Source organism: Crocodylus siamensis, chromosome 3 (genome assembly GCF_052110815.1).
Source record: "Crocodylus siamensis isolate JL-2025a chromosome 3, ASM5211081v1, whole genome shotgun sequence".
NCBI lineage: Eukaryota > Metazoa > Chordata > Crocodylia > Crocodylidae > Crocodylus > Crocodylus siamensis.
Window position 1 is genome coordinate 189775733 of NC_143397.1, and position 19385 is coordinate 189795117.

At 43.4% G+C, this 19385-nt stretch overlaps 1 protein-coding gene across 1 annotated transcript in view; it reads left to right on the plus strand.

Annotated features, from left to right (window-relative positions):
- Nucleotides 1-18864, plus strand: part of XKR4 (XK related 4) — a 319428-nt gene extending 300564 nt beyond the window's left edge. The window contains exon 3 of the mRNA XM_090037327.1: nucleotides 16271-18864. Coding sequence (XP_089893453.1) covers nucleotides 16271-17217 — 947 coding nt within the window. The 3' untranslated portion in view covers nucleotides 17218-18864. The remainder of the gene's footprint in view (nucleotides 1-16270) is intronic.
- The last annotated feature ends 521 nt before the right edge of the window (nucleotides 18865-19385 follow it).

Sequence of the window (19385 nt, forward strand, 5' to 3'; positions counted from 1 at the left end):
AAATGGCAGTAGCTTCAAAACACAAGGGTCATTGGTATTTTAGATAAGTTGATCTCTCAGCATGTTACCTTTCCAAGATCCACATGCACAATGGAGAGCTAGTTTCTGTAGAGCAGATGCAACCTTTAACATTGACTCATTGCATATAGTCCTTGCTGGGTAAAAATAGAACTGATACAGGAAGAAAAGCTACGTTGCAGTGAAATTTTTGGGAAGTTTTACCAATGATTTTCCTCTGAAATACCAGGACACTTGTACACATGATGGGGGGTTAGTCCCCTAAGTTGAAATCATGTTTCAATTTAGGGTCTTCCGTCACCATTACAATCCTTTTTATTTTTTTCCCTGCAGACCCTGCCCACCTCTCATGCAGCCAGAGGACAAGCTGCCAGCCAGCCCAGTTGTGGAGGGCCCCAGTCCTTCCCTCCGCAGCAGCAGCACCCCTGGGGCCACCTGGGTGGGCTGCTAGCAGGCAGGTGCTGCCCAGGGGTGCTGCCATCATGGAGGAAAGGTCCAGAGCCCCACACAGCTCAAGGCCCACCAGCAGCTCACTTTCTGGCTGCAGGAGAGGCAGGCAGGCTCCGCGGGGGGAGCGGGGAGAGAGGAAAAGAATCAGGCCCCTCACCACTATTTTTTTTTCCTCAGCAGAGCCTGCCTGTGTGAGCTGCTGCCAGGCCACACAGCCCCTGAACTGCAGAGGAGCCCGGTCCTTCCCTCTGCAGTGGTGGCGCCCCCGGGGCCGCCTGGGCAGAGTGCTAGCTGTGCAGGTGTTGCTCTCAGGCAGCACCCACTGCTTCCAACTCTTCTCCGATCCCACATGCGGAGCAATGCCCAGCAGGCTTCCAGCATGTGGGCTTAGGGAAGATTTGGATGTGGTGGGTGCTGCCTGTGACCTGGGGCAGTACCCACCCACCAGCAGCCCACCTGGGCAACCCCAGGGGGCACCACTACTGCAGAGGGAAGGACTGGGGCCCCCTCCAGTGCGGGGGCTGCATGGCTTGGCAGCAGCTCATGTGGCAGGCTCCTTTGTGGGGGTGGGGAAGCAGCAAGGGGGAGGCCTCATCCTTTTTTTTCCTCCTGCAGCTAGAGGTTGAGCTGCTGGAGGGCCCCGAGCTGCAGGAGGCCCTGGACCTTCCCTCCATGGTGGTGGCATCCCCTGGGGTCATGCAGGTGGGTGGCTAGCAGGCAGGTGCTGCCTCAGCTCACAGGCTGCCCCCAGCCCAATCCATCTGTTCCCTGAGCCCAAGCTGGAGCAGCACTCGCTCATTAGCTGCCCACCTGGGCAGCCTTATGGGGCACTGCCACCATGGAAGGAAAGCCTGGGGCCCTCCACAGCTCAGGGGCCTCTCGATCCACCAGCAGCTCGCTCCCTGGCTATGGGAGATGTGGGCAGGCTCCTTGAAAAATGGGGGGAGGAAAGGATCGGGCCCCTTTATTGCTCACCTCTTCCCGGGTGGGGAGGTGAGATGTCAAAAGTTGCAGTGTTACAAATAGCTATGTTGCAAAGTAAACTACATACAGATGTGGTTTAGTTTGCAACACAGCAAACTCATTTAAATCATAAAAATTAGAACTTCCTGTTCTGTACATAGATTTGCTTTTTGACTTTGGACAAGTCGCTTAGTCCCAGATACAAATAAGTATAATCCATCTTTATACTGGGGAAAAAAAGAGTAGACATAGGATGAATAGCCCTACCCCATATAGAGTTAGCTCAGGAAAAATTAAAGGTAAAATTCAATTGGTGTAATTTATGCCAGCGCATGCATTATGTTCTCTTCTGTCCCAGAGTATTTATTTAGACAGTGTAATCAGGCTTTTACCAGCTAACCCACTATCTAGTGCTGAGGCTCTGTAATAGTACTAACTACTATAGTTAACCCAGGAGATCAGTTAATCTGTTCACTCTCAACACCAGTGTAATGTGCATCAGCATACAAAACCTGCTGGGCTTTAACCATTTTTGCCTCAGCAAACCATCGCCAGAATGGATCTAGCACTGAGCTACTTCAGATGGATGTTGTAAGACAAACCTAACTTATGCTTGTAGAGCACTTTTAAACCCTAGCCAAGTAGGAGCTGGGCACATTCTGAGAGCGATGAGGTTACCGAAAAAGCAAGGCATTAAGGGAACATAATAACAATGTAAGGGGAAACTGTCATCTCAGTCGACACATATAAAGAGTGCTGGAGAAATGAGAACACAAATAATTTGATGCATTAAATTCCATAGTTACAGTATTCCTGATTTTTAGCAAATATGATATACAGAGTCACATCTGCTATTAACCTCTAAGAAACTCAGCTTTCAAATCCCTACAGTCTAATGTTTGCACTGAGAATAAGATACAATAGGATCTGTGAAAAGTATGAAGGGAACTTTTTTAATGTAATTAGAAATACAAGGCATCAAAAATATTCTGACATTCTGTAAATCCTTGCCTCGACTCATAAACTATTGTATTTGAATTTAGGTCCTCTCACTCTGAGAGAGAAAAAGTAGAGATTGAAAAATAGCAGCAATAAAGTGCATAAAGGCGTAAGGCAAAGGTTCTTATAATGTCAGTTTTCAACAAGTGGGAGCTTTAATTTGAAAAGAGGATCTTTAATTGAGGTATATTAAATAAAGAGGGCTGCCATGAAAAAACATGGAGGCAGTAAGGCCTCTTTCACTTTCCTGGATGAGTACTTACTACTCACACAAAGAATTATCAATATGAGATGAATGGGACAATGGAGGAAATGAGAGGTACACTTAAGATAAGTGGGAAATGATGTAATCAGCCCGTAGGATTTCATATTGAAGAATAATTGTCAGAGAAGTTGTTCAATGGCATTTCTGAAGAACAGGATATTATGGGAAGCAGATGCAATGACTTTGTTGGAAGAGGCATAGAGAACAATAACAAATGGTAGAAACTGACTGCGAGGAACTGAGGCTGGAAATCAAACAAATCTTCTTAACCATCAGAACAGACTTTCTGGAGCAGTCTTCCAATAGGAGTAACATTAACACCAGCCCTAATTAGTTTTACAATGAAGCTGATAAGCCTTTTATATAGTTTATTTGCCAAGGGACTGGACTTGAACCAGGAGGTCCCTTGCTGTCTTACATCCCCAGAAAAGGGGAGTAGTCAAAAGTCAAAACAACTGCACAGGGAAAGAACCACAGTCACAGCCTAACCAAGTGAGAATTGTGATGTTTCAGTCTGATTCGGTCAAAAGTGAGAAGCAAACAAAATCATGTATTAGACAAAGCTGATACTAAAAACAGCTCTAGTTTTTCTCCTCTTAAGAGGAACTGTACACATTTGATTTAATGTTCAGAACTATGTTAATCGCCTTTAGTCCCAAAGCACCATGTAAATCAATAACCTTAGTACCTCTACAGAACTAAATAGTTTCTTTAGTGCAGCTTTTTAGCAATGCACAAAACTTTTTATATCAAATATTTCTTAGACTGCAAACATATGTCACATTTATCTCAAGATAAACCATCTTATCCTAATACAAAGTATAATCATGCAAACATCCATATTCATTGTTCCAGGATAATTCCTAAACAGAAGTTTTCTGCATAAGAGGTAGGAACGATTTATCCTGGGATAAAAGTACAAAGTACATCTGCACAGTTATCTTAGGACTGCATCTTTGAATCCATGGCAGAGGAGTGGCACTCACTAAACCCTGATTAGAAAGGTAATGTGTGTACGTGCCAACTTGAGAAATTTTTGTTCTGGGAAAAACACCGGCACATTTTATCCAGGGATAAATACAATGCCTTAGACAAATTGTACTAGATATGGGATTAAGATCAAATAGATTTTACAATGCAAATTGAGAAATATTGGGAAAAGTTCCCAAGTACAAAGGGCTAGTACAAACCTGTGTGTTGCTTAAAGCCAAGTTAAGCTTCAAAATGGGGTTTATATGATTTAAGTGGTTGACTGGCCTTTCACTAATCCTCCAAATAGGGTGAATTTCACCATCAGTTATCTTATTAGTTCTGACAGCCGCTCACTACTGATTTCATATATGGTTTAGTAGCAAATGTACACAATACCTTTCATTTCATACTAGCCTCTTGGTTTCTAAACCCATCTGTGTCTGGGAATAGCCTCCGTTAGGGCCTTATTACATGTTGCACTCTGAGTTGCTCAAATCTTGACTGGTGTTAGTGCCAGTTTGATTTTGAAGCAGTTGCACCTTAAGGCTAAAAACCTCTGACTGACCCCCCCCACTGGCACAGCTGTGATTTGCCACTAGAGGCCTGGCAAGCAGGGGCTGACTAAAAGCTACAGCTGTGAGTTGCCACTACAGGATTGGTGAGCTAGGACAGTCATTTATCCCTGCTCTAGGTGGGGCAGTATGTGGGAGATGGGTTGAAGAAGAGAGCGGGGAACATGAAACTGGGAGGCATAGAGTTAATGGGATGGGGGTGGGTAATGAAATGGGAGCTCTCCCAGCTCCATGCATATTGGAACACACAGCAGCCAGTGAGCCCAATGCCAAGTGCCCATCACCCAGCCCAGTGGGACTTCCCTGTCCAGCCAGGGGCTGGCTGGAGCAGTCCCGCTTGTGGAATCCCCACCCACCTAGGAGCTTGCTGACAGCTGCCCAACATGCAGTCAGCCCCTGGCTCAGTGGGGAAGCAGAGAGCTCTCCAGTCCCAGAAGCTGGGAGCCAAGCAGTGCTGTGGGGAGCTGCAAGCCGTGCAGTGCCAGGTCAGGGGAAGCAGAGAGCAACCCCGTCCCCGTGCTGATCAGCTCCTGGCTCCTGTGGGGAGCTGAGCAGCAACCATGAACAGGGAGAAAGAACTCCTCCATCCCCTGCTGGTGTAGCTGACCATTAGCAAATTTGCTCCTGGACAGCATCTACATGAGTGGTACTGTACAATAGCTAATGCGCAATTAATCTACTACTGTATTTACAGGTAGTAAAAAAATGTGCATTAGCCTCATTTACTGTGCAGTAGCTGCTGTGCATGGTTACATGGTGATGCCATAGTGTGCAGTAGATTAGTCTACTGTGCAGTAAACCATCTTGTGTAGAAGCACCCCCAAAGGGTCAGTTCCCAGGACTACTGCTGCAGATGCCCCCTTTTCATTATATTATTGCCAAGAGCTTTGTCATGGCTTCAATCTTTGAATCCTGTAAAGAACATGTCTCTGGTCATTTTGACAGACCTCATAATCACCAGTCTAGAAACACTATTTGTAGCGGTATTCTGTAAAGCATACAGAATAGGAAGGGAATATAAGTAATTGAAGGAATTCAGGCAGGGAGAACTGAGAACCAGTGAACAGGAAGAATAAGATAGGAAAAAAAAAACAGAACTTCATGAACTAATGCATAAATGTAGGCACAATTTGTGAGGGAATTGGTAACATTTGTCAAAAAGTCAGTATTGTTGCGAAAGAGTTTCCAATTTGGGGTTAAATTTACTGAATAGTTTCAACAGAATATTTTCCCAGAAACTTTCTGCTGCTGTTGACACTGCCAGAAACATTTATTCTCCCTCAGTTCTCAGGCCAACATCATTTAGTTCTCCTCCTTCTCTGCCTTTGACCTCATATATGCTTTGATGTCTCCTGTTCATTTCACATGATTTTTGAAAGTCACACTCAACTCTCTCCTTTGACACTTTTCAGGCACTCAAAACAGTAAGTCGTCTGCTCAGATAACTTCAACTATTAGCTTTGTCAACTTATAATAAACAGGAATATATAAATCAAAACTCTTGATTCAGAGAAGACAAGGTCTGGCACTGCAGTTATGGCTGTAAAATGGCATTTTGCATAAATTATTTGGAAAATACTTATAAGTAAAGTATTTTGAATAACTTTCACTGAAAATTTCCAGGTTTTGGATTTTAAAAATTAAAACTGATTTTTTGTTGTTTATTTTTACATCAAATACTGCAGAACTCCAAAACACAAAAAATACTTTTGCTAATCCAGGTAATAGGATAAAGATCCATAGTTTGGGTATAGACCATACTTAACACAATCCAGTCTGTGGATGATTGTTCCACAGTTTCTTGCTTCAGCAATGCAGTGTTCACAGAGGTTAATGTTAGAGGTGCATCAGTCCCATATCAGATCAGCACTGATATAAAGAAAATTGACCTTATTGGCAATTGGCTTTTTTGGCTGATGTGGCCAATAATGTCTCCGATAAATGCCCCGTGCATGCACGTAGCCCCAGTGCAGCATGCAGGCCACCAGGAGAGCAGCTCAGCAGCATGGAGAGCAGCTGGATCTGGCTGGTAAAACTGTTGTAGAGGACGGGGCGGAGAGGGCAGAACAAAGTGCCCATGGTGAGGGAGGGAATGGGGCTAGGGCAGGGGCAGCGGCAAGTGCTGCCCAGCCCAGCTGGGGTGGGACATGGGATGGAGCTGTGAACAGCTCAACTGGGGGGGCTCCCTCAACTATGTGCACTCCGGAAGGGCATGGGGGGAGTGTGCAGACGCCCCCCCTACACCTCCAGACAAGCCACAGTTCTGTCCCATGCCCTGTCCTGCCCCGGCTGTGCAGCACCTTCCCCTGCATCAGCCCCACTCCCTCCCTCACCATGGAGCCTCCATCTGCCCCCTCCACACACTCCCTTCCCCCACAACAGACTTACCAGCTTGGCCCTGCTCTCCAAGCTGTGGGGCCACATATCGGCAACTGGATTAATATCAGCCAATATAGCTCGTTAAAAATTGCCCATCAGTATAAACCCCAAAAATCTCTATCAGTGCATGCCTTGTTAAAGTGTTCTGCCATGGAGGTCCTTGGCTGGGTGTATGGCTGCTAGGGTTGGGGTCCACGGGTGTGTGTCTGAGCATGGGGATTTTTCTGGGCTCACTGTTGGCATATATGATGGGGTGCTTCGTGACTAGGGATTGCCCATAGCACCCTCCCACACTCTGCTTGAGGTTGGCCCACTGGTCAGCCAGGAAAGGAAGATGTGTGGGCCAAGACAGCAAATTGGTTAAGACTGTGCAGGGTAGTTCAGTAAGATGAATGTATGCCTGGAATAATAAATTATTATCTTGATCTAGGTTCTGGCTGCCCGATGACTTTTCTGCCCTCTGCATTTAGTATTAACCAGGTAAAATGGTTAAACAGTTATAGGATAAGTTCTGTCCCACTGGGACAGCTCACTTGAACAAGCAAATGTGTGTATCAAGCACAAAAATATCAGTAGGGTTGCCATCAGTTTATACTGTGTCTTCTCCCACTCTTCTTCACTTGTTGTTTGTTCTCTTTGTGAAGAAGATTCCAGTAGTAGTGTTAGGGCCTGGCCAATCATTAATTTGGAATGGTTTCAAAAGGGGATGGACAGCTGCAACAGCTGTTATACTCTAATTGTGCACAAGCCTGTAGGTATCCAAGTGGGCTAAATCACCACATCTTTAACCAGGTTCAAAATTACACTGGTTTTTGCTCCTTTTTTATTGTTTCATGTAACTGTCACAGTGCCACAGCGTTTGCAGCTGAGTTCTGAGCAGCAGCTCTCCTTCCCCTATTGAAACCTTTACAAGCATATGTTTCTGTGTACCCAGAGGCAGATCCAGCTGGGGGGAAATGGTGCAGTTGCACCTCCCTTTGATTCCTGCTTCACCCAAAGTCTAAAATTTACTGCCTGGAAGTAGCAGCATCTTTTCTATTTAGATAGCAATGAGGGAGTCACCTTGACTTCATGGCCCATTATAATCTATCTGCTTCCTTCTAAACTTTTTATTCCACCAGTATTAACCACCCTCTCTCTTTTAATGCTTTCAGTAATCAAACTGGCCTTTCTTCTGCAATTCTGCCGTCTGTAGCTGCTCCTGGTTAATGTAGCTCATATTTCAAAGCTTTGAAGACTGTTTTTAACTCTAGCTAGAAACATTAACTCAGGTGTGGAAGTGTTAACTCACGTGAACATTAACTCACATATGGAAATAAGTTTCAGTGAAACATTGGAAGCACAATCAAGATGCTCAGAAGGCTAGATTTTGTTTTATGAAAAAAAGAGTTGTACCTTTAATTCCAATGACTACAGGACTAATAAAACAACCTAGTTTGTTTATTTTTGCCTGGTTTGTTGTGCTTCTTATACATAATATATGATATAGTGAATTCTTGCACATTCCAGTAAAGTTTTTTCTTTTGCTTCAATATTAAACTGAATGATATAGAACCCTAATACTAGGAGCATTACTAATATATTTTTTTAACTGGAGAAAAATATGTGTTGTGTTATGTGATTATGTGCTTTTCAAAATCTGAGATCCACCCATGTCCATGCCCATTGTATGTTGGTATCCAAATATCATAATGGTAGGAATATAGTGATTCTGTATTCAGAAACTCTAGCCACAATTCCAGGGGAACTCTGCTTTCAAAAAGTAATTGGCATTGAAAGACTTAACACTGAACATTTTATATAATCAGTAGTAGGGCTATGTGAAGCTTTGGTTGCTGATTCGATTTGGCCCAATTCAGTGGCTAAATCTCCAAATCCTAATCAAATCAGGAGACCCTTTAATCTGTCTGAATCAAATCGGAACCCTCCAAATCAATTCAGAGAGATTCGGAAAGATTCGATGATTTGGCCATAGACACAGCTTTAAATGTTTTTTTCTACATACCTCAAGGTACCAGGTGGCTCATGAATGCTGTAATGGTGAGGCATATGGCGCATCACACAGGCACGTGGTGGGGATCTGCAGCATGCTCCGCAGCAGACCCGGAAGTGAACCAGAAGCACTTCCGGTCTACTTCCAGGGCCACTGGGGAGCGTGCAGGGTGCCCCGCTTCTGGCCCCCCCAGCTCAGTGACTGGTTCCTCCTGGGTCTGGGGGGGCACGTGCCCCCATGGCCGATTGCCAAGCCAGGCCAGTGCAGGGGAGTACTTCTGGTCCATTTCCAGGTTCACCGCCAAGCACGTGGACCCCCACCCCCCCACACTCCTGTGGGACGCTCCATTCATCCCACCATTACAGCATTCATGAGCTGTTCCTGGTACCTAGAAGTATGTAGAAAAAACATTCAAAGCTGTGTCTATGGTTGAATTGCTCATTCTGCAAATCAGCATCAAATCTTTAGGTTCTGATTTGGGCTGAATCAAATTGGGATAGTGATCTGAATCAACAAATTGAATCACTGTCCCTGATTCGAGCCAAATTTTAATTGAATATGGCCCTGTAACAGGTTGCCCTCCACAGCAGCATCTTTTCGCTTGCTATATGTGACCTATGAGGGGCGCCCTTGAAGTCCCTTAATGTTTCTCATGTCCCACTTTTACTCGTCTGCCACATCTTGATGGAAATATTATACAGATGTTCTTGTAAGTGGGAGGCTGCCTATTGTATTTTTATGTTGGGGTTCTCAGCCACCACGAGCCTTGACCCCCGTCTTTCTCTAGCTAGGCCTCTCAGTCTAAACCCACCAGATAGGGTTTGACTCTGAGGCTTTAGCACCTTGATCTTAGAGCTTGTGGCCCCCCTTTTTGCCTCTAATATGGAGCCTTGACTCTCTGGCTTAGAGGTTTCTCCACTGGCCCCACAGTCAAGGGGCAACAAGTTCAGAGCTGGGCAGTGGTCTTGAACCCTCACTGTCCAGCATGCAGCTGCCTACCTGGTGCACTAGGCCACCTTGGCCTTTTATGACTGTGCCTAAGGTCCTAATGAGGCCTTCTCTACCCCTACAGCCTCATCCACAAACTACCGGTTTATCAATCAACCAAAGTATGTGTGTATATATATATAGAGAGAGAGAGAGAGAGAGAGAGAGTCAGTCAGTTAGTGGGTTCTAACCATAACAAAAAAATAGAAATTGAAGAAGGCAGCAATGCCAGCTTACATTTTCTTCATGGCTTGGTGCTTCTGCTCCCCCACTGCCTCTAACGCTCCTCCCGGTGACGCTGCCCCTGCTTTTCTAAGGATCAGCAGAAGTTCCCTCCTTACAGCAGTCAGACCAGCAGCCAAGGCTGTCTGGAGAGCTCCCCCGCACAACTTCTTTCCCCTTCAGCCACTGCCCCTTTACTGCCACCAAGCCCAGGGTTTTATAGTTCTGGCATGCCCCATCCAGTCACCTGGCTAGCTGGCCAGGCCCAACTTCTAACCCCTTCCCTGCCAGCAGGCTGTGCCCGGAAAGTTCTGGTCTTAAAGGGACTGACTTGCCTTCTGGTAACAGGGATAGAGTTCCCTGTTACAGGCCCATTTCTCACACTCCTAGTCAGTAGTTGTCTGAATTAGCATTTTTTGTAGATAAATGAGAGTACATGTATATGAGACTGTTGGGTGAGATTTGAGAGATATGGAGTGAGGTGTCATCAGTGTGACACTCATCTCTTTCCCTGTCTTTCATCTAACCTAGGCCCTACAGTCTCAGTCTTTCCCCATACCTAACTGCAGTACAGGACTGGACGCAAATGAATCAACTGAAGGTGAATCCAGACAAGATGGAGGTGATGGTAGTGGGAAGTTTGCATGACCTGGAGCATTTACCATTGATGGGATTCAGCCTTCTCTTGCCAGGCAGGTTCACAGCCTTCAGGTGCTCCTGAATCCTCCACTGTACCTAGATCTTCAAGTGGCAGCAGTGGCTAGGACCACCTTTCACCAAGTCCATCTGGTGAAAAGAGGGCTGCAACCCTCTCTTTCTGATGTGAATCTGGAACCTTTATCCATATCTCTGTAACCTTGGGGATAGACTATTTCAGTGCTCTCTACATAGGGCTGCCCTTGAAGACTGCCCAGAAGCTGCAGCCAGCATGGAATATGTCAGTCCACCTTCTTACTGGGTGGGTCACCAGGAGCACATAATATCAGTGCCCCAGAGACTGCACTGGCTCCCAATAGCCTTTCAGGTGGAATTCAGTGAGCTTCTTTAGACCCACAAGGCCATAACAATCTGGGTCATATGTACCCTAAGGACTGCCTTCTCTCTTATGCCCCATCTCGATCCATAAGGTCAGCAAGGAGCAACCTCCTCAAGTAGCACAAGTACACTAATTCTACTTGGTGAAAACACATGTGAGGTTGTTCTCAGGGGTTGCTCCTCAGCTCCAGAACTCCCTCCCACCAAAGCCCCAGTCTGTACACCTTTCAGAAATGCTGTAAGCCCTTTCTATTTGGACAGGCGTGTAGCAAGCCAGTCTAAGATGGCTCTTCTCCCTCAGGAGGGGAGGAGAGTTGTTTTATATTCTATTTTAATACTCTTATTGCCTTTATTAGTTATATTATTCTCTTGATTTTTTTCTCTTGTACATTCTCTTGTTTTATATGCTATTTGTTCTCTTACTATAATCCACCCTAAGTCTTTGTGGGGAAAGATGGCATATACATCCAAGAAATAAAGATTAAGGCCTAAACTACTATTATTATCCAACTCAGTGAATCAACAACCCATCAGATATCATAATCACAGGAATGATCTTTAAATAAATGCTTTCACTCTATAGTAATTGATGAGGTTGATGAGGGAAGGGAGCAGCAAACAAGAAAAGAACCCATAAGAAAAAAGTGGTCACAAAAGCTAATCCAGGTAATGGGATAAGAATCCATAGTCCCTGTTTAAACCATACTTAACATAATCCAGTCTGTTAATGATTCTTGTTCCACAATTTCCTGGGTTTTTTTAATGTTTTTGCCTAAGAACAAGAGTCCTGAGGTCAGCTATAGAATGTCCAGGGAGGTTAAAATGTTCTGCCATGGGCTTTTGTTTCTTTCTGTAACAGGTATCAGTTAATATTCATTCATTGTTACCTGTAGAGATCTGTCTGATGTAGGCATCATGCAGTGCCTTGACCATATTGACCCCATTGTCAGTGACCATGAACCCATGGGTAAGCTCACCCTGCCCAACAAGCCACCCCTGCACCATGTGGTTCATGGCCACCATGATCTCTGTTGCTGTGTGGGACCCATCCATCACCTCTGCTTGAAGGAGAGCACACTGATGCCTTGACTGATTGCACCAGTGCCCTGTGAGGGAGAAATAAGCGTGTTCTCCACCCCGGCTGCTCCAGATGTCTGAGGTGAAGTGCAAGGCTACCTGTGGACTTGCCTTCCACAGCTCCTCCCTAAAGTACTCCCTGCACGCCTCATACAGGGAGGGCACCATCATCCTGCTAAAGGTGGTGAATGCAGACACTTGGTATGATGGGGCCACAAGTGCTATGAGCTGCTTAAACCCTAGCCCCTCAACAAAGGAGAAGGGCTGGCTATCCAAAGCAAGCATCTCCCCAGTGCTCTGGGTGACCTCGCTTACCTTCAGAACGTGCCCCCCTTTGTCTCCACCTTTCCTCCACTGGTCCAGAGTGGCCTGCCTCTGCTTCTTGGGGATGGGGGTTTTAGGTTGAGAAGGGGACTCCTTTTTGGGCATGTTCCCACTGGTGCCAGGCTGAGGAGGAGCAAGAGCAAGGGGGTGCTGCTTCCTGAGATGCAGGAGCATTGCTGTGATGGCAAAGTGTCTCACGTCCTTGCCCTGGCTGATCTGCCTTCAGCAGTGCTGCCAGGTAGCATACCTGGGATCATCTGCCACCTCAAAATGCTCCCACACTATACTACTCACCCGCTTCTGGGTTGAGGGTGGGGATCCTGCCTTATCCCCCTCCTTACCAGGCAGAGACACAACAACAGGAGAAGCTGAGCCACCTGCCCCCACAACCTGCTCTGAAGTGCCTTCCAGAGAAGGAGACCTGCCTCTAAGATAACTTCGTGGAGCACAAGCTCAGCTTCCCCCTCCTTCCCCAGAATTTCCTTTGCTGTGGCCCTCCGCTCCTCCTGTGGCACTATATGGTTCATGCTGGGAACTGAAATTGGGGTGGAGAATGTCATTCTGCTGCTGGTTAGTGGTGGTGGTGCAGCTGCAGGCACTACTACCAGCTCTTTGCTCCCACTAGCAGCAAAAGACTCATCACTGCCAGGGAAGAGGGTGCATGTACGTTTGGGGTGGGAGGAACTTGCAACTCTCCCCTGCCTACTCTCCCTTCTCTGCCAGAAGACTTAGTACCTGCCTTTCCAGCATGCTTCATAATGCCTTGAAGCCTTTCAGATACTGCTGCTCCAAGAGAGACACAGCTCACGAAAGGCACAGATCGCTTCAGACACAGCTTTATATGTTGTTTCTATGTCCCTCCCCCAGAATACTGTGGTTGGAAGGGAACTCAGAGAAAGATCACAGTCACTGGCCAGCTATAGATGTCAATATCAGACCAGTCTTTCCCCCCCTCAGCCTTTTCCATACATGAAAAATCACCCCTTAAGCATTCCCTCTAAGCAGTGCATTCATGCCACACTGCCAGGCGTGCCTGGATGGCACCACGCAACTTACAGAGAACGCTGCACCCCATCCCCCTCCCTCTTCTCGGTTTCTTTTTCTGCAAGCCTTCCAAATCTCCAAATCTCTCCTAATCAATTCAGAGGCTTCCAATTCGATTCAGACCTTTTAATGGGTCTCCCAATTCAGTTCGGATTTGGAGATTCAGCTGCCGAATCAGGCCGAATCTCCTCCAAATCAAATCAGCTACTGAAGCTTTGCACAGCCCTAGTATTTGGTGCACTGAATTAGTATACAACATTTTGGAATAGATCTGTGAATGATCCGTGGATCCTGATGGCTTTCTTGTGCGGAGTGTTGATTGTTCTAGCAGTAGATAGCTAACCTCTGCATTTCATAGGTGATAACAACACTACTTGGGAACACTGTTTTACAGAATATTTTGTTCCATCTGCTACTTAGTTCTGTTTACCTGACAGAAGCCTGAGAAAGGGTGCTTTGATATCCACAAGTTTGCCTATGGCTGTCTTAATCATGCAGTTTGTCCATTAAAACAGTATTTCTTTCCTTCAAAACTTTTGTGTTTTCAGCATAAATATAAACTTTTTTTTACAAATGAAGAATTTTCATAAAACACTGCTTCATCCAAACCCATTTTAGAGTGAAAAAGACTTTGTTTGTTTAACAAATATGAAATCAGCTCTTCAAAAACCAATTAAGATTTTGTGTGTTATAAAATAGGGTAATTCTATTAACTTTATAAGATAAAACAGCTCTTTTAAAGGTGGTCATAATTCAGGAATTTCATTCTGTGGGAAATGCCAATATTTCAAATTTTTCCTTTATCCCATATTAGAATAAAAAGCCAAAATCATGACATTTACAGAAAAATTAAATTTCTGGAAAAAAATACTTGTGAACGTTAAAATGACCATATTAAAGAATTTATGTTCAATAAGGCTGAAATGCTCTGTTTCAACTTTAGTTCAACTTAAAAAAACTTTAATAAACCAATGTAAAACTCAAAAAGAAGTATTTTAGAGTTGAAAATGCTGAGAAAAGTTATAGTTCCTGAAAAACATTTTGACTTCACTGACTCAGCATTTTAAAACAGAAAACTCTTTCACTGAAAAATGTCCATCTAATTCTGATGTATATATAATGTTAAACTTTATATATAACAGTATGCATTGTAACTTTAAGAAAATGTAAACCTTCTCAAATTCCAGTTAGCTTGTTTTTTTATCATGTGGGATTAGATGTGTGCCAGTGCTTAGAAATTAAAGTAGAAGTGTTTGTTTTACAGTGATTACTAACGTGTCCTTAATAATCAACTGCTATGTGGATTTATCCAAAACAGTGAAAACTCTTTAAAATAACTATACAGTAGAACCTCATTAATTCATGTATTGAATTTTGTGAGTAAAGGGTAGATCTAAATTGTTCTCATAGGTGCCTCCATTTAGGTGAGCAACAGCTAAACAGTGTGTGTTTTACTCCAGAAAGGCAAACCAAAATGACAGAATTAGGTATGGAGGATCCCTATTCCATCAATGGAGTTATCTCTGTACTTCTGTTACCTCAGTATCCAGAGCACCCCAAAAGGAAATGCCTTTTTTCTCTGCAACAGAACCATTCAGTTCAGTGGAAAGTGCAGCATCCTTCAGTCTTAGACATGTCCAGTGGAGATGCCCAGTCCATGCTCCCAGGATGTTCTTGCTAGTTAAAATGAATAAACAACACTGGCACAGGGACCTGAACCTCCCCAGACTAGCCCCAGCCCATGGGAGTGTCCTCATCACTGAGCTGAAGTCATGCTCCCACTTGCTTTCAGTCTTTCTGGCCTTTTCGCCCCATGAAACTGGCACTTGTCTTGAACCTGCCTTAGTAGCCCAGGTTCAACAGGAAAAGTGTTCCTCAGCCTCATAGTTAGGGCACTCTCAGCAACAGAAGTGGTTTCAAATCACTTCAGGAATCCAGGTCACCCACATCCTGTGTGTGTGCTTTAACAACTAGGTTATTGGACAAAAAGTGAGCACCAACACTATGTTTGACAAAGAAAGATACTGAGTGCTGCTCTTTACAATGAGTACAGTTAATGACAGTCAACTCTTAGGCATGCACTGTAGCTACCTAGCAGATTGGGATCTAAGATGGATGTTGGGCATCTCTCATTTGGATCACAGCAAAGCTGAGGCAGATGTTTTGGTGTTTTGCTCTGAATACCTTTTGAGATTATTCAAAAACATCAGCCTAGGCATCTAGTGATTTTTTTTTTAGGACAAAATGGATGTGCCTGTTGAATGTAGGCACTTAAGTGGTTTGGGAGCCTCAGAAGAATTTTTTTTATGACTTAGTCACCTAAATTCTATTTACCAGGGCGCCCCTAGGAGTAACTAGGAATAATGGGTGCAAACTGTGGAGAGTAGATTCAGGTTAGACATTAAGAAGAAATTTTTCACAGTAAGGGTGGCCAGAATCTGGAATGGGCTGCTAAGAGTGGTGGTGCTATCACTTAACTTAGAGGTGTTCAAGAGGAGGCTAGATAGGCACCTGGCTGGAGTCATCTGACCTCAGTCCTTTTCCTGCCTGGGGCAGGGGGTCGGACACAATGATCCTTCAGGGCCCCTTCTGACTCTACAATCTATGAATCTACCAAAGTCCTATCTAGGCACATATAAAAGTGATTTGAATCTGGTTCTAAGTTACCAAAACCAATAACAAGACAAAGATAAGGGAAAGTGTCACATAACATTTTATATTGTTGATTCTAGGATTGTTTTATTCATTATAATATATACTACTATATAATACAGTACATTTTGTAAAAATAATGAAACACCAATAATAAGAGATCTTGTGTCATTGAACGATAGGGAGATGGTAACAATTTCTTGTGGGAATTTAAAAGGATGTATTTACAGCAGTTGGATTACAGAGGTTCTACTGTTTTTTCAGTGAATCCAATTCAGATCTTATTAATTCTTTACTACATCTTCTATTTTTTTCTAGGTCTTACTGCTGCAGCATCCCTTGTATCCCTGGCTTGGGCTTTGGCTTCCTATCAAAAAGCCCTGCGTGACTCCCGCGATGACAAGAAACCCATCAGTTACATGGCTGTTATAATTCAGTTTTGCTGGCATTTCTTCACAATTGCAGCCAGGGTCATTACTTTTGCTCTGTTTGCCTCAGTTTTCCAGCTATACTTTGGGATCTTCATCGTCCTCCACTGGTGTATCATGACCTTTTGGATCGTCCATTGTGAGACAGAATTCTGCATCACCAAATGGGAAGAGATAGTGTTTGACATGGTTGTTGGAATAATCTATATCTTTAGTTGGTTCAATGTCAAGGAAGGAAGGACACGCTGCAGGCTTTTCATTTATTATTTTGTGATCCTTTTGGAAAACACGGCCTTGAGTGCTCTCTGGTATCGGTACAAAGTCCCACCAATTTCTGATGCATTCGCCATACCAGCACTGTGTGTGGTGTTCAGCAGCTTTTTAACAGGCATTGTTTTTATGCTGATGTACTATGCCTTCTTTCATCCCAATGGACCAAGATTTGGGCAGTCACCAAGCTGTGCTTGTGAGGACCCTGTAGCTGCCTTCACTCTGCCCCCAGAAGTGGCAACAAACACTCTAAGGTCTATCTCTAACAATCGGAGTGTCACAAGTGACCGGGACCAGAAGTTTGCAGAGAGGGATGGGTGTGTGCCTGTCTTTCAGGTGAGGCCCACTGCACCTTCTACGCCTTCCTCCCGGCCACCAAGGATTGAAGAATCAGTCATTAAAATTGATCTCTTCAGAAACAGGTACCCAGCATGGGAAAGACATGTATTGGACAGAAGCCTAAGAAAAGCTATCTTAGCATTTGAATGTTCCCCTGCTCCTCCACGGCTACAATATAAAGATGATGCCCTTATCCAGGAGCGCTTGGAATATGAAACCACATTATAAAAAAAAAGGGTGAAGACTTGAAGAAGTTACTACGTTACAGTCCAAGTTAAGGGTTGACAGTAGGGCTGTGGCAATAACTAAACTGCATAGTTCAATAGAGAAACAAGCAGTAGTGTTCTTAGTCTGGCTATCATCATGATTATCATTTGATCCACAGTATGCAGTCCCTCTGCAGTACACTGATAAAGCAGCCTCACCTGAGACTCTCAGAAAAACTAATTACTTCAACAGGGATATAAACCCCGGGGCCATGACTCCTTGCTGCTATGAAACTCAACTGCACTGTACTTGCAATCAAAACAACAGGAAGGTTCTGATGAAAGCTTTCAACATTGACCAGTAGTGCATTTTATTTTAGAAATGAATTATTGATATTTGCATATTCATTGACAAATGAAAAAACCTTGGCAAAATAGCTTAGTTGTACCATATAATGTTGCTGTTATGAGAACTGATTTCTGCAAAAATGACAGGGGTATAATCCTCAACTCTCCAGCAGATAAACTATTCAGTTTAGAACAGATTTGCAAAATAGTTCTGAATCAAAAAGTACATCATCATGTTTGCAAACCAGTCAATGCAAAATAAGCTTAATTTCAATGAAATGGGGCATAAGCATTAGCACCAATCAAACTGTTAGTTTTCTATTGAATTCAAGATTCGTTTTAATTAAAATTTCAGTTGAAGTTTCTTTTGACAGAAATCCTATGCAGCTCACTTCTGCTTTTCAGGAGAAACAATGAGCTCTATCACTTAGTGATGTAATTAAATGATAATCATGATTCAGTATTCAATTTGCAAAAAAAATATAAAAAGAAAAAGAAAGAACAAGGTTTCATAGGTTTCGTACTCTAGACCTTTGGAGGACCACATTCAGATTTTAAGAGGAAACATCAGGAAATGAACATACTAATTTAAATCTGTTTCAGGACTCAGAATGCATGGCTCTGTGTGTGAATGTATGCAGGTATGATCAGAGACTGTGACATGCCATACCCTTCTAGTGCCAAACATTGTATGTCTACAAGATTGATATTATTGCCTGAGGGACAGAAAAGAGTGGCATGAGCCCTTCAAGAGCAGGAAGCAGAAAAGAACAATCAAGTTATCCACGTGTACAGACAGCTCTGTTTTTACCCCATCCAAGGTGAAAGTGATGTCTTTTTAGAGGCTTTCAGCCACCTGTTAGTAAGTATATTCAGTAAAATACAATAAAACCAAGCTGTGTGGAAGACCTTCTTGAATTTGTTCAAGACTTGTTTCCATATCTATCTAAAATTACATTGAATCACTTGTAAAAGAGTGTTTTTGCTGCAAGCTTTTGGGTTTTAAATACCTCCCTAAGTCAAGTCAACCGTAACCTTCTTTATGTTAAAAGTATCCCCGATGGTGCTTTCAGATGCATTAAAGGTGCAAGTCAAAATTTGATAGTATTTTTTTTAAAGCTGGTGCAGAGTGAATAACTCATGGATTATTTCAATATTTTTGTAAAATAACAATGTGGTATACAATGGTGTTAGTTACTTTTTATAAACTTCAAATCTTTTAATACATCACATTCTCTTTAATAACTTCGATTTTAAGAATTGATCCATGAATTATATCAACTAACTTCTGCAGGTTGATATAAACATGATTTTCATACTTTATGATTTATTTTGCAGTGTAATGTCATATGAAAGCCAACATGGGTACTTTTCGACTATTCTAGAGTAAGTGAATCCTGTTTCAAGTGTAGGTGGTTTGTAAAGACACCAAAGGTTTTCCATAAGAAACAACTCAATATAAATATTTCCATCCATTTTAGGAGAGTGAAACAGAACTGGAGATTTGCTGTTTTAAGCGACATTGTCAGGAGGGAGAAGAGTTGGTGATTTGGTATTTTAACCTTCATGTCCAGTGTAGTCACTGCTGTATATGCTGCTGGAAAAGTTCAGTTGTTCCTTTTATTATATTTGTAATATATGAAATAGCAGAGGTTACACAGCACATGTTTCTTTGTGTGGCATTCAGTTAGCCATTTTTAATGTTGCTGTTTTTTTTAATTGGTGAAATGTTTGACACCTGCTTACTTTGCTGGGGCAAGATCCTTAAAATAAACTGTTTGTGAAAGTGCAGGAACTGACAGACCAGAAAAATTGTAGCTATCATCCAAACATGAAGATTTT